Here is a 26,196-nt window from a genome sequence, read left to right on the forward strand (position 1 = left end):
GGGTGTATTTCGGGAATAGTGATCATAATTCTCTAAGTTTTAAGGGTCTTTATAGATCAGGATAATAGTAGTTCTCAGGTGAGAGTACTAAATTGGGGGATGGTTAACTGCCCACAACATTAAGCAGGAAAATGGGAAAGGTAGTCAGGGAGCAGCTGTTTGAAGGTAAATTCAAATCTGGCATGTGGGAATCTTTTAAATGCCAGCAGATTAGAGTCCAGGACCAGCATGTTCATGTGAAAATGAAGGAGAAGGATGGCAACATTCAGAGATCTTGAATGACAAAAGAAATTGTGAGCCAAGTCAAAATGAAAAAGGAGGCATACATAAGATTTAGGAAACTGAAGACAGAGTCCTCGAAGAACATAAATGTAGCAGGAAAGAACTCAAACAAGGAATTTGGAGAGCTAAAAGGGGCCATGAAATATCTTTGACAAACAGGATTAAGGAAAATCCCAAGGTGTTTTATACATACTATAAGCAGCAAGAGGTTAGTTAGGGAAAGGGTAAGTCAACTCAAGGACAAAGAAAGGAATTTATGCATGGAACTGGAAGTGGGTGAGGTCCTTAACGTGAATACACTGCAAAGTATTCAAAGGAGAAGGACATGGTGGATGGTGAGTCTCAGGAGGGGTATGTTGATATTCTGGGGCATGTCAATATGAAAAAGCAAGAGGTGTTGGGTGTTTTAAAAAGCATTAAGGTAGACAAGTCCACAGGACCTGATGGCATTTATCCCAGAATGCCGAGGGAGGCAGGTGAGGAAATTGCTGAGACCTTGTATGAAATCTTTGTATCCTCTTCAGTCACAGGAGAGGTCCCTGAGGACCGAGAATAGCCAATATTTAACAAGGGCAACAGGGATAATTTGGGAAATTACAGGCCAGTGAACCTTAGGTCAGTGGTAGGGAAATTACTGGAGAAGATTTTTAGGGATAGCATTTACTCAGATTTAGAAAACATTGTACGTTTTAACAATAAGCAGCATGCCTTTGTGCAGGGAAAGTTGTCTCTCACAAACTTAATTTAGTTTTGAGGAAGTGACAAAGATGATAGATAAGGGCAGGCAGATAGGTGTTGTCTGTCTGGACTTTAGCAAGGTCCCTCATTGGAGGCTGATACAAAAGGTAAAGTCACATGGGATCTATGATGAGCTGGTAAAATGATTAGAGAACAGGCTTAAACATAGAAGAGAGAGACCAGCAGTGGAAGGATTTTGTTTTCTGACTGGAGATCTGTGACCAGTGGTATTCCACAGAGATCAGTGCTGGGACCCCTGAAATTTGTAACATACATAAATGATTTGGAGGATAATACAGGTAGCCTGATTAATAAGTTAGCATACAATAACAAAGATTGGGGGAGTTGCAGATAGTGTGGAGGATTGCCTGAGAATACAACAGGATATAGATAGGCTGGAAACTTGGGCAGAGAAATGGCAGTTGGGAGTTTAATCCAGACAAATGTGAGGTGATGCATTTTAGAAGATGCAGGAGGGAAGTATACAGTAAGTGGCAGAACCCTTAGTGGCATCAACAACAAAGGGATTAAGGGATATAGGTCGACAGTTCTTTAAAAGTGGCAACACAAGTGCATAAAGGTGGATACAGCATGATTTCATTCATCGGTCCCGTTACAGAGTACACTAATTGGCAAGTCACGTTGAAGCCATATGGAACTTTTAGTTAGGCCAAATTTGAAATATTGCGTACAGTTCTGGTCACCACATTACCAGAAGGATGTGGAGGCTTTGGAGGGGGTACAGAAATGGTTTTACCAGGACGGTGCCTGGTTTGAAGTGTATTAGCTGCGAGGAGAGATTGAATAAACTTAGTTTGTTTTCACCTGAACGAAGGATGCAGGACGACTGATAGAAGTTTACAAAATTATGAGAGGCATAGGCGGAATGGATTTTTCCCAGGGTAGAAATGTCAATTACTAGGAGACATAAGTTTAAGGTAAAAGGGAGTAAGCTTAAAAGGAGATGTGAGGGGCAAGTTTTGTTTTATACAGATGGTGGTAAGTGCTTGGATTGCACTGCCAGAGGTGGTCGTGGAGATGGATACAATAGTTACGTTTAAGTGGCATCTTGACAGATATATGAATAGGAAATAGAGGGATACGGACCGTGCTGTTCTGTTCTTTGACTGACAAGATCTCTCCTCTTGCTCGTTTCATTATTGCTGGGCCCACGACCATAATGTTTCTGCAGGCGAATTTATAGCCTTGGCTTGGTACCGATGCTGCACAGCATCGAAGCAAACCCAGTGTCAAAACCAAAACCCACTGGGTTGATGAGGAGGGTCTGAGACAGTACCAAGTCTTGTCTTTCTTCTTTTCTTCCCCTAACATTTTCCCTTCCCCTCCTCAACGCACTGGGGATAGACTCTTACGGGTAGCAGGAGTCCATTGCACAAAGTGAGAACATTTGGTTCATCAAGTCTTTACTGGCTCTTTTGAAGAGCACATCAATTTAGTCCCACACCCTTATTCTGGAAATGGCTTGAGTTTCAGTAAATGTGCAATTGCCTTTTGAAACTTCCTGTGAAATCTGATTCCATCACCCTCTCAAGGCAGTGCGTTTCAGATGTTAACAACCCTCTCTGTAGAATGATTTCTCCTCGTGAACTAAATCTGGTTATTAGCTCATTTGCCAGAGGAAACACTTACTCTAACCATCTTGTACCGTCTCCCCCTTGACCTTCTATGGGGAACAGAGTTAGCCTGTATGCTTTTCTTCACTTCACCTAATAAAGGGACAGCGCTTCAAAAGCTTGTGATTTCAAATGAACCTGTTGGACTATAACCTGGTATCGTGTGACTTCTGGTTTGGTTTTCCTGGCCAATAATTGTATCCTGAGTGGATTTGACCAGGTGGATGTAGGAAGGATGTTTCCTCTTATGGGAGGATCTCAAACTAAGGGCCACTGGTTTAAAAATAAGAGGTTGCCCATTTAAAACAGAGATTAGGAAAGCAAAAATGCTCTCAGAAGGTTAACAGCCTTTGGGATTCCCTTCATCAAAAGGCAGTGAATGCAGAATCTTTAAATATTTTTAAGGCAGAGGTAGATAGATCCCTGATTATCCGGGGGATGAAAGATTATCAGGAAATGTACAGGAATGTAGACTTGAGGTTAAAATCTGATCAGCCATGATCCTATTGAATGGTGGAGCAGGCTGGAAGGGCTGAGTGGCCTATTTGTGTTCCTTGATGGCACATTTGACTATGTAATGTAAGGGGTTAATCACTGTTATGATATTATCGGTGCATCATTGGTGATGTCACAGGATGGCATATCAACATGGAGAAGGACCAGAAGAGAGAAGGTTCTCCTGGAGTCTGGCCAAACCACATCTTTGTTCATTAGTTTGCACTGGTCTGGATTCCAGATCTCAAAATCGGTCAAAAGCTGTCAAGAAGCTGGTCATCATATTCATATCTTAGCCAGTCTTACCAGTGTGAGATACCTTCTCAGATTATTGAGATTGACTCTCTAATATTCACTACTGCTTTTTCCTTATCACTTTCCAGAACTACTGTAATTATAATTATATTATGGTCACTATTGCCCAGATATTCCCTACTGAAACACTTGCCTCTAATGTCCTATGTCATCTCCCCCAAAACTGATTCCTGGTTTGCAAAGGTTTCTCTCATGGGGAGAGGTTGTGTAGGTTGGTCCTATATCCACAGGAATTTAGAAGAATGAGAGATGATCACATTGAAACACATAAGATCCCTGAGGGGACTTGACAGGGTGGATGCTGGAAGGATGTTTCTTCTTGTGGGGAGGGACTAAAACTAGGCGACAGTTAAAAAATAAGATGTCCCCCACTTAAGATGAGAAGAAAGCTTTCTCTCAGATGTTAACAAGTCTTAGAAAGTTCTTCCTCAAAAAGGTATTGGAAGTAGAGTCTTTGAATATACTTGAAGGCAGATGTAGGTAGGTCCATGACGAACAAAGGAGTCAAAGTTAATCAAGAGCAAGCCGAAATGTGGGGCTGAGATCACAATCTGATCAACCATGATCTCACTGAATGGCGGAGTTGACTCAACAGGCTGAATGGCCAACTTCTGCTCAGAATTGGATTGTTTGGACGATTGTTCTTTACATTGGTCTCTATGCTGCGCCACCTGGGCCTCCTCATGCCTGATTCTGACGTTCACACAAGGACCCCTCTCCAACATGGAGCGGTACAACAACATCTTGCATTTATGTAGCAGCAAAACCGCACTGAGCACTTAAGCAAACATTTACAGGATATCAGACCCAAGGAGTTACAACTGTGAGGAAAAGTTAAACAAGCTGCGCATCTTTCCCTCGGTATCTTAAGTAGGCTTTTAAAATTATAGTGAGAAATTGAAGAGGCTAGACACACAAAAGACGTTTTACATTTGTGGGGAAGCTAGATACCAGGGACCATAAGTATAAACATAATTGCTTTTATATCCAATAAGGCAGCCAAGAGAAACTTCTTTATCTGGAGAGTGTGGCTAGAAAGTGGAACTCACTGTTACAGGGAAGTGCTTGAAATACATTTGAAGAAAGCTCAATAAATGCAAGGGAGAAAGGATTATGGCTACAGAACCAAAGAGAAGGTTTATACAAAGCAGAAAAACCAGCAAACAACAAACAGGCCAAGCAGCCAGTTCCCTGTGCTGGAAGTTATAAAAGAAACCTCCCAAAGCATTTCATAGGAGGACGTTGACAGAAAGAAATTTATGCTGGGCTTTGTAAGAGAATCTTCAAACGGGTGACCAAACCATTGGTTAGAACGGTAGGTTTTGAAGGAGAGTAAGGTGGAGTGGGAGTTCCAGAATCGAGAACCAGGACGGCTGCCAGGGATATGTACAGCAAAGGAGTCTGGGGTTAGACAGGAGGGGGAACTGGAGACATCATGGAGGCCAAAGTAGGTTGCAAAACAACAATAAATAAAAGGGCAATGGATGGAGCGTGAGGCCTTGGAGGGAAAACGGAGATGCTGATTTTAAAATGGAGATGTTGTCAAACCAGAAGTCAGTGAAGATCAGGCCTTATTAGGATGAGTCACAAAACACAAACGTGTGAATTAGGAGGAGTAGTAGGCTACTCAGCCCTTCTGTCTGCACCCCCATTCAATGGGATAATGGCTGATTTTGGCCTCAGTGCCGTATTCCATCATCCCTCAATAACCTTTGACCTGCTTAACTGTCAAGACAAGGGAGGCAGAGTTTTGGATAAGTACAAGTTTACAAAGAGTCATAGAGTCAGAGTCATACAGCACAGAAACAGACCCTTTGGTCCAACCAGTCCATGCTGAAACATAACACCAAACTGAACTAGTCCCACCTGCCTGATCCTGGCCCATATCCCTCCAAACCTTTCCTATTCATATATCCATGCAAATGTCTTTTAAATGTTGTAATTGTGACCACATCCAACACCCTCTCAGGGAATTCATTCCACACGCGAACCACCCTCTGTGTAAAAAGTTTACCTAGTGTCTTTTTTAAATCTCTCTCCTCTCACCTTAAAAATGTGCCCCTAGTCTTGAAATCCCTCATCCTAGGAAAAAGACAGCTACCATTAACTTTATCTACACCTCTCATTACTTTATAAACTTCATCAAGTCACCTCTCAACCTCTTACGCTCTAGCAAAAAAGTACCAACCTATCCAGGCTTTCCTTATAACTCAAATCTTCCATACCTGGCAACATCCTGGTAAATCTCTTCTGAACCCTCTCCAGCTTGATAATATCCTTCCTATAACTGGGCAACCAGAACCGGACACAGTATTCCAGAAGAGGCCTCACCAATGTCCTGTATAACCTCAACGTAACATCCCAACTCCTATAATCAAAGGACTGAGCAATGAAGGCAAGCGTGCCAAATGCCTTTCTAACCATGCTGTCTATATGTGACACAAACTTTAAAGAATTATGCAGCCGCACCCCTAGGTCCCTCTGTTCTACAACACTACCCAAGGTCCTACCATTAATCATACAAGCCCTAATCTGTTTGTTGTGCCAAAATACAATTTCTCGCATTTATCCAGACTGAACTCTAACAGCCCATTGACCCATTTGAGCAAGATCCCTTTCTAATCTTAAAAACCTTCTTCACAGTCTACTATGCCAACAATTTTGGTGTCATCCACAAACTTGCTAACCATGCCTTCTATTTTCTCATCCAAATCATTTGTATAAATGAGGAGAAGTTTGGCCAGGGGAATATTGGAATAATGAGCAAAAATACAGATGAGGGTTTCAACAGTAAGTGAGCTGAGGCCGGACCCAAACTGAAGCACAATGGCTAATTTAGAAAGGATGCTAAGTCCTTGGAGCCAGAGATTTACTGGAATGGTACCAGTTAATGTGGAGAGACCGGAGGAGCTAGCAGCTATTCTCCTTACAACACAGAAAGGTAAAAGGAGATTTAATAGATTGGTTCAAAACCTTGCAGGCTTTGATAAGAGTAAATAGAAGTAGCCTCTGACAGCAGGGCTGGTAATCGGAAGACACAGATTGGAAAACTTGGCAAAAAGGACCATAAGGGAAGAAAAGAAATAAAAACAGGTTTCATGCAGGTGCGACCCAGAATGTATCGCCTAAAAAGGGTGTTGGAAGCAAAGTCGAGGAATGTTCAAAAGGGAATTACAGAAAACAGCTCAGAGAAAGATTCGCAGGGCTCAGGGAAAAGGGTAGGACTGTGGACTAACAGAACAGTTTTTTCAAGCAGCTGACACTGGTATGATGGGTTGAATGGCCTCATGTGCTGTCTTTTTCTATTTATACGAATAAATATAGACAGTGATGTATAGGCACATATACACATAAGTACAGATACATAAATACACAGACATACTGTGTCTCTGTTCCTTTACACAACAACAACTTGCAATTATAGAACGCCTTTAACTTGTTTAAATGTCACAAGATGCTCCACAGGAGGGTAATCAGACAAAAATTATACACTCCTTTAGAGTAATAAATACAGCTCTCCTGCCACAAATTATGGGGATAGTGTATTTAAAATTGTAATCACCTTAACAAATAGTGCCACTGCGAAATTACTGCTTCTTCCAATGCACGTGATTGACAAAATGTTCTTTTCCTCATGATGGTACAACATAGAGAAAGGATTTATTACTGCACAGAGATACACCTTTCAGCCTATGGGGTTAGCTCTTTGAAAGCGCTACTCAGTTTGTCCCACTCCCTGTTCTTGACCCATAGCCCCTTGCAAAATTGACTGATTCAACCATGGATCCAATTCGAAAGTCACAAATGAATGTGCTTCTGACCGTCCTTTCTGGGAAAGCATTCCCGATCACAAAATACCTCTTCAGTCTGTGCCCCTCACTCATCTCTCCTCTAGTCCTTCGGCTAATGATCCATATCAATGTCCTCTGGTTATGGAGCCCCTGCCAGTGAATATATAGTCAAGTATATCTGAAGTATAGTTACCATTGTATTGTGGAATATTGCAGTAGCCGGTATTTCATAACTGGCTCCCTCAAATAGCAATCCCCAAATGAGAAAATCTGTCTGTATAGAGTCACAGGCGTCTACAGCACAGAAAAAGGATCTTCAGCCCATCAACCACCTAAATGTCTTAATCTCATTTCCTAGCACTTGACCCATTACCTGTGTGCCTTGGCAACGCAACTGCATGTCTAATTACTTCAGTGTTTTGAGGATCTGTACCTCTACCAAACTTACAGACAGTGAGTTCCAGATTCCCATCACCCTCTGGATTAATATGAAACATTCCTCACATCCTCTCTAAACTTTCTGCCCCTTGCCTTAACGATGGAGAGAGATATTGGCCAGGGCACCAAGGACAACACCCCTGCAGTTTTTTTTCCCCTCAAATTGTGCCATTAGATCTTTCACATCTGCCTTAGTTTACCATTTCATGCCAAAGATGTCACCGCCAAAATTATTCTGTCAGGATTGCGTCCAGGCTGACATATTATTTACACGTGTTCAAGTCTATGAACTGGAACTTGAAACTATATCCCTCTGATACAGTGAATCACAGCTAACGACTCTCCATGCTAGCGTTTTTGGTTCTTTCATGGGATGTGGGTGCCTTTGTTGCCTATCCATAGTTGCCCTTGAACAGAGTGGCTTTCTGGACCATTTCAGAGGGAATCTACTAGCAGTGACTAGAATTAAGAGTCAGCCACATTGCTCTGGAGTCCCACATAGGCCAGACCGAGTAATGATTTCCTTCCCTAAAAAGGGTAATGGCAAACCAGGTGGCTTTTTAATGACACTGAGGAGAGTTGTCACGGCCATTAATTGAATGGTTTATTGTTGTCACACATATCAAGATGCAATGAAGTGACATTTTGAGAGATATATAGGCAGATTGTTCTGACAGACTTTGTATGTACACAGTCCAGAATATAGTGTTACTGCCACACAGTACTACTACTGCACAGAGAGAGACAGAGATCAGAATTAACATTTGAGAGGTCCGTTCAAAAGTCTCATAACAGCAGGGAAGAAGCTGTTCTTGAATCTGTTCATACGTGTATTCAAACTTTTATACCTTCTGCCTGACTGAAGAGGGTGGAAGAGGTCTTTCGTTATGTTGGTTGCTTTCCCGAGCCGACAGGAAGCACAGATGGAGTTAATGGATGGGAAGCTGATTTGTCTGGGCTGTGTTCACGATGCTCTGTAGTTTCTTGCGGTCTTGGAAACAGTAGTTGCCAAACCACGCTGTGATGCATTCAGATAGGATGCTTTCTATGTTCCATCTCTAAAAATTGGTAAGACTCCTTATGGACATGCCAAATTTCCTTAGCCTCCTGAGGAAGTGGAGGTGTTGTTGTGCTTTCTTGCGGCTGAGACAAGTTTTTATATTCCAGATTTATTACGAGAATTCAGATTTCCCCAGCTGCCCTGGTGGGTTTTGAACCCAGTTCTCAGAACATTAGTCTGGGCCCTTGGACTACTAATCCAATGACACTATCCTCGTTTACCGTCACCCCAAATAACTGGAGAGGCCTGTGTCATAAATTAGCCACGGTTCTTATTAAATTAATAAATCTGGGGAAGCTTATTCAATTAAATCCCCAATCCAGCTCTCCAGCAGAGATTTAACAACCGAACTCCTCAATTCTCAAAGACCATCTCTAGACCCATCGCACCCCTCTAACCGTCTGCACTCCAGGCTCATCCAGCCAACATTACCCAGCGCCAGCATACTCCACAGCCTGCAATCCTAACCACCCTACCATCCTGTGCCCTATGCCGTGTGCTTTTATCTTAATCCTGTTATAAAAAGGGGACAACTTAACTGCACAGTTAAACAAATATTTAATAATTATCCCAGCCACTGGTGTACAGTTTCTCTGCAAGTGCAAACAAATCTCTACAACTCAGCGCCAGAAATACCACAAACATTCCTACAATTCCATGCTATAAAAAGATCATTTCTCCCTGTCGGCCTTCACAAGTTAGTGGCCGCGACAAAACAATGTATGTTGCACGGAATAAAACAAAGTATTTTCCAGCTCATTGTGAACCACACACAGGAGCTCCCCTTGTCCTACATTAGCCAACAACCCAGGTGTTACATAACATTACACATACACATTAAAACATTTGGGTGCTATTAACCTGTACTCGAACCTCTACCCTAAGCACAATTTATGCAGCAAAGCTTCCTGACAAAGCAACAACTGAACACAGAGTGGCCTCTGCTTCTTTTCACTTAATGACAATACAACTCCAAACAGCCTTAAAAGGGACATAATGTAACCTTGGCAACAAAATAAGACATTTCGTATTACATGGTATAACACTCCTGTCCACATGAAACAGACAATAATCCAATACGTAAACGTTACTAGCAATATCTGAAAAATAGCCCAGCAGAACGCAGAGATGCTTTATTTGGTTAGAGATGGGCAATAAATTCCGGTCGAGACACCAAAGCCTACACACCCTGAATGAATTCAAAACCAAAGAGACACAAAGAGACTCAATTCTTCCAAGATCCAGCGTGAAAGTGACAAACATCTTCGGAGTTGCAAACTTTCCTGACCAAACTAAACTCAAATCACTGGTTTTACCTACTGCCTTACTTGCACCCAGTCACATTCACTGAAGGGGTGCGGTGTTAATTCTTTAGTTCAGGAGCTGAAGTTCTATGTTCAAGTCCCACCTCAGGACCGGTCACAATGCAGAAAAGCAGGTTGATGATCAATTTTTCTGTCCCAGACCAGGTGAGTTTCCTGGTACAGCCAGAAGCTTGCATAGCTGCAGTACAACATCCTCTTCACGTTAAACAGCCCCACCACCCGCCCAGACCTCCATGCTCTTCCAAACCTGGTCTCCTGAGCATCCTGGATTTTAGCTGCCTAGCCACTAGCAGCTATACCTTTAGCTTTGGAATTCCAGCCCCAAACTCCTGTTCCCCCGCCACACTTGAAACCTCACTCTTTTATAATGCTTTGTGTTGTCTGTCCTGCTATCTCCTTCACAATGCTTTATATCACTCCTACTTGGGATGTTTTATCACGACTTGGGCACATTGTATAGGCACAAGCACATACGCACATATGTTTCTGGTGCAGTTAAGAGCCTGTATCCTCAAGACAGACACTGTTGCTACCTTAGCAGCTGAATATCTTTGTGCAATACACAGTACCAATCTTAAATTAGGACCAAAAACACACTGCGTGAGCAACACAACTGGAGACCTGCATTCATCTTGCACCTAGCCATCTCCAGGTGAACACACGTGTCAAACTGGTACATGCCATCCCTACAGCTACTAATAGCTTCTGCCTCAATGGTACAATTGGTAACACACACATCCATAAGTCAGAAGCTTGGGACTTCAGTGCTCTTGGAACAGGGGAGGCAATGGCCTACTGGTATTGTCACTGGACTGTTAACCCAGAGACACAGATAATGCTCTGGGGACCCGAGTTTGAATCCTGCCACGGCAGGTGGTGGAATTTGAATTCAATAAATATCTGGAATTAAGAGTCTAACGATGACCATGTATCCAGTGTCGATTGTCAGGAAAAACCAATCTGGTTCACTAATGTCCTTAAGGGGAGGAAACTGTCATCCTTACCTGGTCTGGGCTAAATGTGACTCCAGACCCACAGCAATGTGGTTGACTCTTAACTGTCCTCTGGGCAATTAGGGATGGGCAATAAATGCTGCCTGGCCTGCGACATCCTGATCCCATGAATGAATAAAAAGAATAAAAGAAAAAAGTTCAGTGCACCACTGAGGGATTGAAGCATTGGATAGAAGAATCACCATTCAAATTAAATAGTGAAACCAGGAGCTGATGTACTATTGCATAGATCTCAGGTAAGTACCATACCTTTAAGGCAGCTAGAAGGCATCACAACAAATCAGAGAATCATAGATTGACACAGCATGGAATCAGACCCTTCAGACCAGCTCATCTGCCCTGACCAGATATCCTAAACTGATCTAGTCCCATTTGCCTGCATTTGAATAGTCCTCCAAACCCTTCCCATTCGTGTATGCATCCAGATGCCTTTTAAATGTTGTAATTGCACCAGCCTCCACCACCTCCTCTGGCAGCTCATTCCATACACGCACCACCCTCTGGTGAAGAAGCTGCCCCTCAGGTCCCTTTTAAATCTTTCCCCTCTCACCTTAAACCTATGCCCCCTAGTTTCGGACTCCCCTACCCTGGGAAAAAAGACCTTGGCTATTCACTCTATCCGTGCCCCTCAGGTCACCCCTCAGCCTCCGACACTCCAGGGGAAAATAGCCACAGCCTAGTCAGCTTCTCCCTTTAGTTCAAACACTCCAATCCCAGTAACATCCTTTCTGAACCCTTTTACGTTTAAAAACGTATTTCATAATGTATAAAAGATCTCTGTCTTGGTCTTGGCAGTGAGTCAATATAAACAGTTCAGTTAGTTAACTGAGCGCAAAATGTAAAATGAATCTAAGTTTGCACAGTAAATCAAGCTGCAAGTCGGAGATAACATCAATATGCAGAATTAATGTTGCTAATAAACTGCAAGACATCTGTCTCAACAACACTTCATGGCATGGGTTACATGAACTAATATAAAGAAATCACATCATGGGACTAGTCCGTTTATTCCTGTGTTGGTCAAGTGAATGTAAATAATCATCAGTCTTCCTGGAAAAGGAATGGATTGATATATCTGACTCTTAACTATTACTCAAATTAAAACTGATCAACTGTTCTGTAATATCACTGTTTTTTCCAAGACCTTACTACATAACAGGATTGTGAGATTCTCCTACCCCACCTCACCTGGTGCAATAGGTTTTATGTAAAATATATTTAAACCATCTCTGAGAAATATGGTATTGTGCTATGCAAGGGTCAGTCTATTCTTCCTTTTCCATTCATGGAAAATTTTGAGTTAGGACATTCCAGGTGAAATTAGAATGCCCCACCCCCTTCACAGAATCCCGATAGTGCAGAAAGATGCCATTTGGCCCATCGAGTCTGCACCAGCGTTCCAAACAGCATCCCACACAGACTGAGCCCCCTACATTATCCCGTAACCCTGCATTTCGATGGCTAACCCACCTATCCTGCACATCCCTGGGCACTACGGGGCAATTTAAGCATGGCCAATCCAGCTAACCTGCACAACTTTGGACTGTAGAAGGAAACCCGTATAGACACAGAGAAAACATGCAAACTCCACACAGTCACCAAGGCTAGAATCAAACTTGGGTGCCTGGTGCTGTGAGGCAGCAGTGCTAACTACTGAGCCAACATGGAGACCTTCAACTTGCTCCCTCCAAAACGCTGTAGACATTGAGGGCAACACAAGCTTTCAATACTGTGAATGACCCTTTTTTTGTGGTTAAAGGAAATCAATGGATGTAAGTTCATGGAATTGAGGAAAAAGATCATGCATGAGCTAATTGAATGGTGGGGTTGCCTTAATGAGCCAAATGGTCTATTCCCACCCTCTAATATCCCGAACCATAAAACAGCAGCGTGCCACCAAACAACCTTACAAGACACAGAAATTTTTTTTTAAAAAAAAAGTCTTCTGATCTTCATCAAGCCTGCATTTCAGATGCACACAGAACATGAACATAAATGTAAACAAATCTCCCCTCAACCAGAGAAATTAATCTCTCATCGACATCAGGATGTGGCCTTTTGCAGCGCGGTCCCGACCAATAGCCTTCAAGGGATTGTACCCAGTTCGACACAACTCCACACGCAGCAGCTAGATGTCACAACTGTGCTGCAACTTTATTTCCTATGAGCAACAACAAGTAGGAGACTTGTGTTTATATAGCACCTTTCACGACAGCTAACACTAGAGGAGTCACAACACAGGGGCCAAGCCACATCATCCGTTACCAGTCATATTGGCTAGGACCCTAGGACACCAATGCTGTAGGTACAATAAATAGGTGGGTTGTGGAAACTACACTGCTTTCTCGGAGCATCATTTACATCCCTCCCAAGGGCCTAGCTGGGGGCTTTGGTTTCACATTTCACTTGAAAGCTGGCCCTGTCAATATTGCAACGTTCCCATCAGTATTGTACTCCGGCTGCCAGCTCAGATCACTGTCCCCGACATTCTGGAGTGGAACTTGAAGCCACAACTTTGTGACTCAGAGGATAGGACTGAGCCACGGCTGACACCGTAAGTACAACAAAGATCACGACTAAAGTACAATGCAACGAAAGCAGCCCTGCACTTAGAGTTGCCAAATCTTGTGGGGTGTATTCATGAAGGTTGCATCATATGACTTCCTGGGTCCAATTAAAAGAAATTTCAAAACAAGTTTCCTTCAATTAGTAAACAAAAAACCTCAAACAAAATGGCAAAAATGTGTCTTTTTAAAAGTCACCCCTTTTTTATTCCCCATTTTCCTGTCCACAATGCCCAGGAGTTTAATCTTTAATTATTGGAGAATGCAGTGTTAATGTTGGCAAATTGCCAACACTGCCACTCCGCCACAATCTGAGGCACAGACACAAGTGTTTAAGTCAAGGCAGATTTTGGGGAAGTGCATCATTGTGCAAGTTCAAAATTTGCCTGCTGCTCCAAAAAGGGGCATGGGCAAGCTCACCATTCCTTCCTTACCCTAACATTGCTGGACACCTCAAAAAGCCCCATTCAGAGCCAGGAAGGGGGGATTGCACCAGCAGAGGTCACTTCTCAAGTCAGTTGAATTGTAAGGAATGGGCAAAAGCTCTTTGACCATCTCCGGAAAGTGTGATTGGGTCTTCCTGGTTTCTGCCAATCTGCTGTCCAGCAGGGTGCCATTACGCCAAACAGAAGATCAGGACACTGCGTAGGGGCTGGGCTTTGAACCTGCAGCCTTCTGACTCAGAAGTTTATCTCGTAGGATGTAGCAGGGATGGCCAAGACCAATGGAATACACCATGGTTATTTGTTAACTAAGGGATAATTGGGTTAGACCTTGACTGGGCGTGTACATATATATCATATGGGAAACAAGTAATTAATGGGGCTAGAATTGGTGATGTACAAGTTGGAACAAACCTGTGACTGGAAAAGTGTATGCCTGCACTCTGTCTAATCAACGTTTAACATGCGATGCCTAACAAACACTGAACCTCGGTTTATGCTTAGTCACAGCAGCAAAAACCATCTCTCTCCAAATAAAACTTGGCACAAACCAAGTATTTACAGCTAAAGAACTTCTGAAAGAAACAACTGTCCCTTCTCTGAAGGCAGGAAACGTGGCAGCCAATCTGCACACAACAAACTACTTATGGGACAACGGCCAGGTAGTCAGACTCAGTGATGTCGATCGAGGGAGAAATATTGACCAGAACCCCAGGAAGAGCTCCCTGCCTCTGTATATAGTGCTTATATTCTTCTGAGAAGTCGACAGTGCCTTTGTTTGAAGTCTCATCTAAAATGACAAGGTGATTTCCCCCCCGCAACCCAGCATGTGTGACTTGAGAAGTTGTAATTTTCACCCCAAGCAAGAACAGCAACCACCCAATCGACAGGACAAAACCAAAGACTGATGGACTGAACATGATTCAGAAAAACCCTGTAAAGTGCACCTTATGAAAGCATGAAGAAGCAGCAGAGAGAGAGAGGCAGAAGCAACACAGTGAAACACTGCAAAATGAGATAACCCTTTTAAGCTGCTTATGATAGTCTATCCACAAGTACCTATTGCAGTTTCGTTGCATTTAGGCTGACCGATGATGGCAGGAATGCTGCTAGTTACTTGCTTGCTAACCATACAGAGGAATGAGTCACTCACTCTTCCATCTCTGCTTCAGAAAGCTCAGATGCATTCGTTCAGCCGATGTTTACACTCCCAAAAAATTACAGTGAAGTTATGATAAACTTGTCCTGAACCTTGGTTGGACTACACTCAGAGCACAGTTCTGATCTCTCCATTGCTGGAAGGTTACAAAAGCACTTGGAAAAGTGCAGAAAAGATTCACAAGGATGATAGCAGAAGTAAAAGGATATACTTATTTATGAAAGCTGAACAATGTCGGATTCCTTCCTGGGGAAAGCAGAAGGCCGAAGGGTGTCCTGACAGAGGTCTTTAAAACGGTGAAAGGGTTTATTGGGTAAATGTGGAAAATATTTACCCGCTTGTGGGGGTCAAGAACTAGGAACCTCGAATATAAAGTAACGACTAAGAAATTCAATAGGGCTTGTGATGTGATCGTTTTGGATTGAATTTTACATAGTGTTTGAGAGACAGAGGAATGGATGCAAAACTAGTATTTTAAAAGTAAATCAGCCCAAAAAAAGGGCACAAAAACAGATTGAACTAAGGTGAACTGGCAAATTAGATTATGGGATAGGTCAATAGAGATGCAGTGGCAGACATTTAGGGATATTTCAGAATACACAAAATAGTTAGATTGCAACAAGAAAGAAACATTTGATGGCTGGACTCACCATTTATGAGTAACTAAAGACAGTGGAAGTGATGTCAAATTTAAAGAGAAAGCACATATTGGTCCAAGGATCGATGGCAGATCAAAAGATTTTGGGCAGAATATTTTAAGAATTAGTTTTTCCTTCATTACCCTTCTAGTTAGAGTATATGAGAAAGCTGGCTTTAAATATAAAAACAGATAGTAAGAGTTTCTATCAATATTCAAAAAGGAAGAGAGTTAAGTGAGCATTGGTCCTAAAGAAAGGGAGTACAGGTACAAAAATAGAAGTTGCTGGAAAAGCTCAGCTGGTTTGCCAGCATCTGTGAAGAAAAAGAATCAAGAGTTAACATATCGGGTCCGATGACCCTTCCTCAGGAGTGCAGGTAGTTCTGCTAATAACGTGTATTTCATTAACGCAAATTGGCTGTAACGCAATGTGGATGCTCTTTGAATAATGTGAACTTTCTGCTGGACAGGTATAATGATTTCCCTATAATGCGATTTCCTATGGCGTGAGTTCACACGAGAATACAACTATCAGGTGATAGGAGAACTACCTGTATGGGAAATTAATAATGGAAAACAAGGAGATTGCAGATGAATAGGAATTTTGCATTAGTCTTCACTACAGAGGAAATGGAAGGGAAGGAGGGTGTGATTATTCTGACTGTCATCGAGAAAGTGGGATTAAAATTATTGGGAGCTGTGGGTTAACATGTCTTGGATTGTGATGGACTTCAACCTTAAAAGAAGTGATTAGTGAGATAGTTAATACTTTGATTTTAATTGTTCAAAATTCTCTAGATTCAGGAAAGGTTCCATTAAATTTGAAAATACGGTATAATATGAGAGAATGTGAACTTTCCATTTTGGCAGGAAGAACAAAAAAGAAGCATTTATCTAAATGGCGAGAGATTGCAGTGCTCTGCAGAGTGCATGAAGCACAGTATGTTAGTATGCAGGTACAACAAGCAATCAGGAAAGTTAACAGAACATTATGTTTAATTGTGTGGAGGTCTGAACGCAAGAGTTTATGCTTCAGTTATACAGGGCATTGGCAAGACCGCATCTGGAGTACAATGTACAGTGTTGGTCTCCTTATTTAAATAAAGATTAAATGCATTACAAGTATTCCAGAGGTTTGCCAGACTAATACCTGGCAAGAGTGGGTGGTTGTCTTACGAACTGAGAAAGGAACAAAAATCACTGGCCATGGTGCCAATCCTCACTTAGGCCCTTGGTCCTACCCTCGATTCAAGCACAGCGGTAACTCGGCCCTGCCTGTCCCATGCACTGCTTATGACAAAAGGCTGCACAGCAGAAACTGGTAACTACCGGAGTTTAGAAGTGTGTGAGTGATTTGAATATTTTTAAGGCTGTGTTAGGTAGGTTCTAGATCAGTAAAGGGGTGGGGAGGGGAGCAAAAAACGTCAGGGGTTGTAGGTAGAAATATGAAGTACTCTGATCAGCCATAATCTTACTGAATACTTTAGGAGGCTCAAGGACCAAGTAGAATGCGAGAATATGTTTCAATTCCAATAATGAAATGATACAGTACAGAAGATCATTTGGCCCATTGGGCTGGTGTTGACCTTTTAAAAAAAAGTGATCCATTCGTCTCAACACCTGATCTCACTCCATAACTACACAAATCTTCTTCCTTCAAAGATTTATCCAATTCCTTTTGAAATTTGCTGTTGAATCTGCTTCCCTTCCAATGGTGCATTTCAGATCATAGCACAATGGTCCTGAAAGTGCAGTTTTCTTCAAGATTTTTTGTGCCAATTATCATAACTGCCATTTTCATTTCAAACCCTGTGCAAATTTTCTCACCGAAACAGCTGTCACAATACATTCACATCCTTCCTGAATGAAATCCAAATACCCAGGGCAAACAGAAAAAAATTCAGAGATAACAAGGTGTAGAGCTGGATGAACACAGCAGGCCAAACAGCATTAGAGGAGCAGGAAAGCTGACGTTTCAGGCCTAGACCCTTCTTCAGAAATTCAGAGGTTCAGATTTGGTGTCAGAGTAACGAAGACTGTGCCTGCACTAACGCGGAGCGTACAGTTCAGTTTTGTGGTGAGGACGTGCAGGAGACAGAGGTGCCCTCTTTTGGTAGTGACATTAAACAGAGGTGAGCACCGTGCCCCATGTGTGTCTGTCCCAGATCCTGGGCACGTTGCCATGTGTATCTGTCACTCACCGGGCAGGGAGTCACAGAGATCTACAGCACAGAAAAAGGCCCTTCGGCCCATCGTGTCCATGCCAATCATAAACAACCGCCTAACTATTCTAATCTCATTTTCCAGCACTTGGCCCGTAGCCTTGTACGCCTTGGCATTGCAACTGTACATCTAAATTCTTCTTCAATATAATGAGGGTTTCTGCCTCTATCACCCTTACAGCCAGATTTCCACCACCCTCTGGGTGAAAAAGCGTTTCCTCACACGTCTTCTAAACCTTCTGCCCCTTACGTTAAATCTATGCCCACTGGTCACATTAAGGGAAAGGTTTCTATTTATCCTATCTATGCCCCTTATAATTTTATACATCTCAATCATGACCCCTCTGCTCCAAGGAAAACAATTTGAATCTATCCAATCTCTGTTCATACCTAAAACATCCTGGTAAATCTCCTCTGCATTCTCTCCGGTGCTACCACATCTCTCCTATAATGTGGATTCCAGAATTTTCAAATCAACCTCTTCTGTTATCATACACCTCTGGATCAGGTGAGATTTGAACCCAGGTGCCCAGAGGTAGGGGTACTAACACTATGCCACAAGAATCCCCTAATGAACCAGATGGGATTTTCCAACAATTGAGAATGGATTCATGGTCACCGTTGGACTCTTACTTCCAAATTTTTATTAAATTCAACTTCCACCATCAGCCATGGCAGGATTTAAAGCCGGGTCCTCGGAGCATTATCTGAGTCTCTAGATCAATAGTGCAGCGATATTACCACTAGGCAAATGCTTCCCTATGGCATCCAAAAATCAATTTAATACACAGTCCCCAGATAAGGGACATACCAACTGGTAAGGACAGATACTACACTTGATCTTAGCCAAAAGGCTGACAAGGATTCCAAAACTGCTGTGGCCTAAGCAATGTTTTATACAGAGCCAGCAAAACCTCCCTTACTCTTAAACTCTATGCCTCAACTAATAAAGGCAAATCTACCATATGCCTCCTTAACCACTTTATCCATCTATCCTGATACCTTAAGGGACCAGTGTACACACACACACACACCAAGGTCCCTCTGATCCTCTGTGCTTCCCAGGGTCCTACTGTTCACCACATATTCCCATGCCTTGGTCGTCCTGCCCAAGTGCATCACCCCACATTTATTTGGATGGAATTCATTTGTCTCTGATCAGCCCATCTATATCCTCCTATAATCTAATGCTATCCTCCTCAGTATTTAGCCCCAGCAATTTTTGTATCATCTGCAAACTTACCTGTTCAACCCTCTGATATTCAAGTCTGAGTAATTTCCCCAAACCTCAGAACGCGGGCAGGGGGCCCCGTGTACCCACATCCCCAGATGTTGTGATATTCATTGACAACAGGAGAGCGAAAAAGATAGACAGCACTAAACTCGACGTGAGCAGCCTGGAGAGCAGAGGAAGTTGTAAAGCATGCAGTACAAGTTCCCCAGCCTTCATTCTGTCTCTCTCTAACCCAAATACTCCCAAACCCCTATAGAAACACGGTAGTTCGGCCTAGGGAACTGCAGCCCTCCCTCCCCTAGTTTATTGTAGTCATTTTGCCAGCAATAACTTGCTGGTAGTACGGCCAGAGGATCTTCACATCTTCAGAAGTAACACATCGAAACCACTTCCTCCGCCCACCTACTCCCCCCCCCTCAACCGCCCCTCCCAAATTAAAATGCCAATACCAAAGCCGCCTCCCACACACAAATGTATAGTACAGTGAACCCAGAAAGGACTTTGTTTCAGTCTGACAGAGAGGCCCTGCATTGATATAGTGCCGCGTTATTGATCATAACATGCTGAGGGCTGTGGCAAAGATCCACGTTGGATGGATCGAGAAGCCTCATGCTCTCACACTCACCACCTCTTCACCCCACACCCCCATCACTTCTTTATTTGGCAATGTCCCAATAGCCATTTTAAAAGTGAACATTAGAGCACGTTAAAGCGGCGTTACTTTGTGCAGACAGCAAACCCGTGGGTTATATAAGAAGCACTCCGCCTGCAAATCAATCCCAGTTCACAGACAGAGAGAAAAAAAGAACCAAAATCTTAACAAGATTAGAATCTCAAATCACACCGGCGTGAGAGAACTTCAGTTCACAAACACACCGGGGTCACAGTGGTGGCGGGGGAGCTGAGGGAAGTCATACCTGTGGAAGCCCAGAGCCGGATGAATAAGACTGGGAAAATACAAGCAGCAGCAACACCTCCACCTCCAATCTCCACCCCCCACACACACCACCACCACCACTCTCTCTTTCTTTCTGTGCTGCTGCCCCCGCCTCTATACACCATCGCAATGCTGTGGCGAGCTTGCATTTGACAGGCTGAGTCATAGAGTTTACCTCATCGCGGGCTGAAAACACACACAGACACAGACAAACTGCAAGCGACATGACAATTGCACAATCATGATCCCTGCAGCACCAGCTCATCCAGCACCAGCTCATGCAACAAAATAAAACCAACGCGGTTTGGGGATTTAAAAAAAAGCACACACATATTTCACCTCCCTACACTCCACGCACAAACGACCCTGTGTTCTCTATTTCCTGTTGGGCCGACCGAAAACAATAAAACCCAAATGGCACACAGCCCCTTTAAATCCTGTAAATACACCGGGACTTTCCACTGGGTGCAGACTTGCATGGGCTCTACCAGGAAGAGCGAGGTCAGTCCAAACGTGCTTAAAATGCAAGCTTTCAGAATTTCATGTTACACAAACCTCAATTCTATTTCGTGTATTTTTTTTTCCTCTTTTGCAGCGTGTCACTTTGACCAGCAAAAGTTTGCACAAGACAATATTGTTTTAAAAAAAAGGCCAGGTCGTTTGCAAGGAAAACATTTGAAAGGGTGGGGAGCGAAAATGGAGATGTAATTTAGCAGCTCGAGAAATTGTATTTCACTCTGCCTCAACTATCTCTTTCTCTCTGCAAACTGCGGGGGTCACCTGCTCGCGTCAATTTAACGAGCAGGCCGATGAAACCGAGCAAAGTGCTAGAAGCTGGATCAATATCCGCACTGACCCCACTCTCTCTATCTCACACACATGTACAGACAGAGACCACGCCACGGGAGGGTAGTCAAGGAGATCTTAAAAAAAAACAAACTTCTGTAACTTACGCAGGCCAGAGTGTTTGTTTTCCCCCTTGCAAATCGCCCAGCAGTTTCTCAATCCACAACTTTCTTTTTAATTTCGCCTGCAAACAGTTGGTGGCTCACTTCCTAGTTAAGAAACTACGTCTTCATAAAAGTTATGCAGTGACGTCAGGACCCAGCCTGTCAGCAAATCACCACCACCACCTTTTTTTTTGTTAAGAAGTGGCTTTTTGGAAATGTCTTTTTCTGAAATGTATTTTTTTTCCCTTGTTCTTAAACTCCCTCCCGCGATTGTAATCTCCTCTTTCACCACCTCCGCCCCCCAAACCAGAAGTGAAAGGACTATTTTCTGCACTTCATTGCCCTGTGGCTGAGGCAGATTTGTCCCCTGGGGCGGGGGGGTGTGGAAGCTGCAGTTGCTATCTCACATGTTGGACTTGCCTACGTTTCATCAAAAAGGTCGGAATGGTATATTATTACAACTGGCAGCCTCATAACGCTTGCATGTTGGCGTATGTGTTGTTTAATAGTTGGCTGGGGCAATCTGTTGCAATCACGTTGTGCTGTGCTGGAAGTTTGAGGGGCTGGTTAGGTGTTGTGTCTTACACTAAGTTGCACGGGGTGTGAAGTTTCCGGGGGAGGTTATCTTACTGGGAGCTCAACGTGTTTTGATTGGGATGAATGTGAAAACCAGTTGAGGGAAGGCGGAGTCGGTTGTTCGGTTTTTTTTAAAAAAAGCGAAAACGGGGTGGGGTTTTAATTCCAATAGAAAAGCGGAATTGCAGGACGCGACCTGTCGGTTGCATCGAGAACGCAGCTAATGTTTGTGTTTACTGTCTCTCTCTGCACGCCGAGCTGTGATTATCGGATAGCTGCAATATGGGAATAGAAAATGCTGGAAGTACTCACTAGGTCTGCGAAGGGTAGAAACAGTGAACGTTTCAACTCCACGATACTGTACCCAAGTTGCACGGTTACCCCCCCACCCCGATAGGAAAATGAAGTAGCTCGGTTCCTGAAAGGCCTGTGTTCTGCTATATTCTGTTATTTTGTTCTCCCTCTGCACTGGAAACATGTGACTGTTAAATGGGATAGGGAATAATTATCTTGTTCGGCCCGCCTCTGTACTTCGTAAATATTGTAAAGAATTTCTGGTCTGAAATGCATAAACTGTGACTTGTTTTATTAATACCATTGCACTTTATTTTGATAGTACCGGGACATCGCTAATAATATCAAGCTAGGTGGGAGTTTGCATACACCCTGATACCTGTTAAAGGGTTGCTATTAATGGCGCCTTATGAGAAATGGTACCTGTAGTGAATTTTTTTATATGCAAATAGAATTTAATGGATTGTGATTTGTAAATTGTCAAGCTGTCTAAATCCCTGGCCTCTATTCTGGGAATATTGATTAGCTAACCCGTAGCAATTGCCTTGAGACCTCACCTGAGCAGCTGTACACCAACCAGGCTATGGCATCACATCCACTCCCTCCATCGCTGATGCTCAGAAGCACTGTGTACTATCTACAATTTGCAGTGCAGTAACTTACTTTGACAGGCACCTTTCAAACTCTTGATCTCTATCACCGACATGGACAGAGTCACCGCTACCTGCAAGTTTTCCACCAAGCCACTCACCATCCTGACTTGGAAACGTGTCGCTGGGTCAAAATCCTGGAATTCCCTCCCTAGTAGCATTGTGGGTCAATGTACAGCACGTAGGCTGCAGCGGTTCAAGAAGGCAGCCTCACCACCACCTTCTCGAAGGGCAACTAAGGATGGCTAATAAATGCTGGCTCTGTGACCCACGAACAAATTAAAAACCATTTTATTCCCTGTCTGTTGAAGCCACCTCTTGCCCTGTCAGCTGTTGGTGACCGAACCAGACTGTTATGCTGCTGGCATGTTTGATCCTGAGATAAACTTTCGACCGAAAGTCTGAGACAGCAGACTATCTATTTTCATCACTGTAAGCCACCTAACCCCACAGCTTTCTCACCTATTCTGCTGCTAAAAACCTCATCCATGTCTTTGCCTCTTAAATGTGACTATTCCAACACTCTCCTGGTTGGGGTCTCCTAAATCACGTGAACTTGCAGCTCCTGGCTAACTAATGCTACCTTTCTTTTTGGTATTCTCATTCCCATATCCCTCCATGGCCCCAAATCTGTCCATATTCCTGTAAACTCTGCCAATTCCACAATGTTCTAAGATATTTTGGCCCCTGCTGCTTGAGATTGAAGATTGTGTCCCTGTTGGGCCAGATTTGTCAGATCAGTGAAAATAGAATGGCACAGGTAGTTAGGAGAGTAAGTTTGTGAAGAGGAGATAGGGAGTCTGCAAAGGGATAAAGACCGGGTGGGTGAGTGAGTGGGTAAAAACATTGACAAATGGAATGTAATGTGGGAAAATATGAACTTGTCTACTTTAACAATAAGAATGGAAAAGCAGCATTATTTAGAGAGATATTGCAGAATCTCAGGCACAGGGGGATCTGGATGTCCTCGTAAGTGGATCACAAAAGTTAGTATGCAGGCACAGCAAGTGATGAGGAAGGTAAAGGAAGTGCTGCTGTTTATTGTAGGGAAACAGAAAATAAAAGTGGAAAACTGTTGTACAGGTCCAGGGTGAGATTGCACCTGGAATACTGTGTACATTTTTGGTCTTCTTTATTTCCGAAAGGGTGTGTGTGTGTGTTACAGGCAGTTCAGTGAAGGTTGACTGTATCATTCCTGGTTTTTTTTTGTGGCACTGGGGGGTTGGTGTCTCATGGGAAAAGATTGGACAGGTTGGGCCTGTATCTATTAACGTTTAGAAAATGAGTGATGATCTTTTTGAAGCCTGTGGAGACCCTGAGGGAACTTGATACAGTGAATGGTGAGAGGATATTTCATCTTGTGGAATGGACTGGACTATGGGTCACTTTAAAAATGAGAGGGTCACTTTATTTTTAAAGGCAAAGATAAGGGGTAATGTTTTCTGTCTGAAGGTTTTTGGCCTCTAGAATTGTCTTCCTTGCAGAGTGATGAAGTATGGGGGTGGGGTTGGTGGGGGACGTCATTGAGTACTTTTTTAAGGTAGAGGTACATATATTCTTGACTATTAAGGTGGTCAAAGGATATGGAGGGGGTGAGGGAGGGTCAGCAAGTAGAACTGACGCCACAATCATACCAGCCATGAGTTTATTGAATGGCAGCAAACCAGGCCAGAGGGGCTGAATGGCCTATCCCAGTCCTAAGTGGAAGGTCTGACTGAATTTGCAGATAGCTCAAATTGCTGTGAGCTAATGGAACTTGTTCTGATAGGGCAGCCATGTAATAAATAGGCTATTACAAGCCCTTAGAACTTAAAATTTCAAACAACATAAACCAGGAATGGAAACAGTTGTTGTGGTTTAAGGGCCAGAATTCCTGATCTGACATACAGAAAGAAAGGTTTGAAATTGTATCGTATTTTTCACAAGTCTGGGGCAATGCAGCTAATGATGTGCTTTTGGTATGTTATGATTTCGGAAACAAGGCATTGCAAACTGCAACGAGTTGGGTCTGAAAACTACTTCTAACACCAGAGGAGCTCCTTGGACCTCTCTCTGACTATCCAGAAGGATCTTCTACGTCCACCTGGAAGACTGTCTTACTGGACATTGCCCGTTTAAGGGTGTCCCCCACTTGAACTGGCGTTCGCCCTTTTTAAGTAGCAGGTAGGAGAGCTGGAGGGGAGGTGGTGAGAGAGTGTTGGGGGAGAGGGGCAACTGGATAGAAGTTGAGATAATGATAGGGGGCCCAGACTGACACAGGAGGGGCCCAGGTGGGAACAGGAGATCACAAGGATACAGGGCCCAGGTGGGTATAGCAGCTCATGGGGGTACAGGAGGAGCCCAGGTGGATACAGGAACAATGCTGCCAACTGCAGGAGCAGCCATTTGCCCCCTCCAACAGGCCCACCCCTTTACTCAACTACCTTCGTCCAACTTTCAGCATCCTGTGGAGCTGCTGCTGAGAGCCCTGACACTGTTCTTCATCCACCCCACCCCCACCGCGTCACCGTTTCTCTGGCAATTCACCTTGTAACCTAGAGCAAATAAGCAGGGAGGAAATGGAGACGAGGGAGGTGGGGGACAATGTTGTTTGAGTTCACTGAAGTCTCGGCAACAGACAATTTAGGGCATATGTCCTGTTTCTGCACTGTCGGATGGGGATTGACACTTGCTGCACTGAATGGAGCAGACAGTGTTGGAATAAATCAGAAATGCCATCAGGAGTGTCACTAAAAAGTTCAGTCGTACTTATATTTTCAACATATTTTTGATTTTTTTTTCATTTTGGTAATAATGTGTCTGGAGGATGTCGGCCTCCAGAGGACCTGGATGTCTGAGCAAATTTCACCATTAATGTGTGAACATACGTATTAGGAGCAGGATTAGCCACTCGGTCCGTAGAGCCTGATACCCTATTCAATAAGATTATGGCTACTACTCTACATTCCTGCAGCACCCCCGTCCCCCCCAGTATTTCGGGCAGACATTGTAAAGACAGTGAGCAGTTGGAAAGCAGATGTTGTGTTCGCATTTACTTGAATTGGATTGGAATATCAGATGCGAAAAGGTCTGTACTCTTATGGGTGAGACCAGGAAAAATAGCACTGTTTTTAAAATTAGGGATAGCCCTTTTAGAGCTGAGATGATGAGATGAACTTTTACTCTCGGATCATTGTGTGACTCTGCCTCAGAAGGTGAAGATATATGAATGTAAGAACTAGAGTAGGCCACTCAGCCCTTTGACCCCGTTCCACCATTCTGGCATGATTTTAACCTCCACTTTACACTCCTGTGTATCACCGATTAATCTTTCATTCCCTTAGATCTATCTACCACTACCTTTAAAAATATTGAAATATCGTGTATCCACTGCTTTTTGAGGAAGGGAATTCTGAGAAAAGATGTTTCCTCATATCTGTTTAAAATGGGTGAGCCTTAT

At 43.3% G+C, this 26,196-nt stretch overlaps 2 protein-coding genes and 1 pseudogene across 10 annotated transcripts in view; 1 reads left to right on the plus strand and 2 right to left on the minus strand.

The window, feature by feature from the left end:
* mideasb (mitotic deacetylase associated SANT domain protein b) overlaps window positions 1-21,463 on the minus strand; it is a 69,862-nt gene extending 48,399 nt beyond the window's left edge. The window contains exon 1 of one of the 3 annotated variants that reach the window (XM_020509714.2): window positions 21,241-21,463. The gene's annotated coding sequence lies outside the window, so the exon portion shown is untranslated. Of the gene's footprint in view, window positions 1-20,267; window positions 20,336-21,240 lie in introns of those variants that run through there. The other 2 variants (XM_020509713.2, XM_048599628.1) reach the window with 2 other exon arrangements.
* LOC125483877 lies at window positions 18,814-18,982 on the minus strand (annotated as a pseudogene).
* Window positions 20,742-26,196, plus strand: part of ptgr2 (prostaglandin reductase 2) — a 36,333-nt gene continuing 30,878 nt past the window's right edge. For 2 of the 7 annotated variants that reach the window (XM_048599630.1, XM_048599633.1), the window contains exon 1: window positions 20,742-20,788. Coding sequence is in view for 3 of the 7 variants with exons in the window: in XM_048599637.1 (XP_048455594.1) it covers window positions 21,645-21,675 (31 nt within the window). In the remaining 4 variants the exon portion in view is untranslated. Of the gene's footprint in view, window positions 20,789-21,393; window positions 21,676-21,998; window positions 22,129-26,196 lie in introns of those variants that run through there. The other 5 variants (XM_048599631.1, XM_048599634.1, XM_048599637.1 and 2 more) reach the window with 4 other exon arrangements.

This window comes from Rhincodon typus, chromosome 8 (genome assembly GCF_021869965.1).
Source record: "Rhincodon typus isolate 14 chromosome 8, sRhiTyp1.1, whole genome shotgun sequence".
NCBI classification, from domain to species: domain Eukaryota; kingdom Metazoa; phylum Chordata; class Chondrichthyes; order Orectolobiformes; family Rhincodontidae; genus Rhincodon; species Rhincodon typus.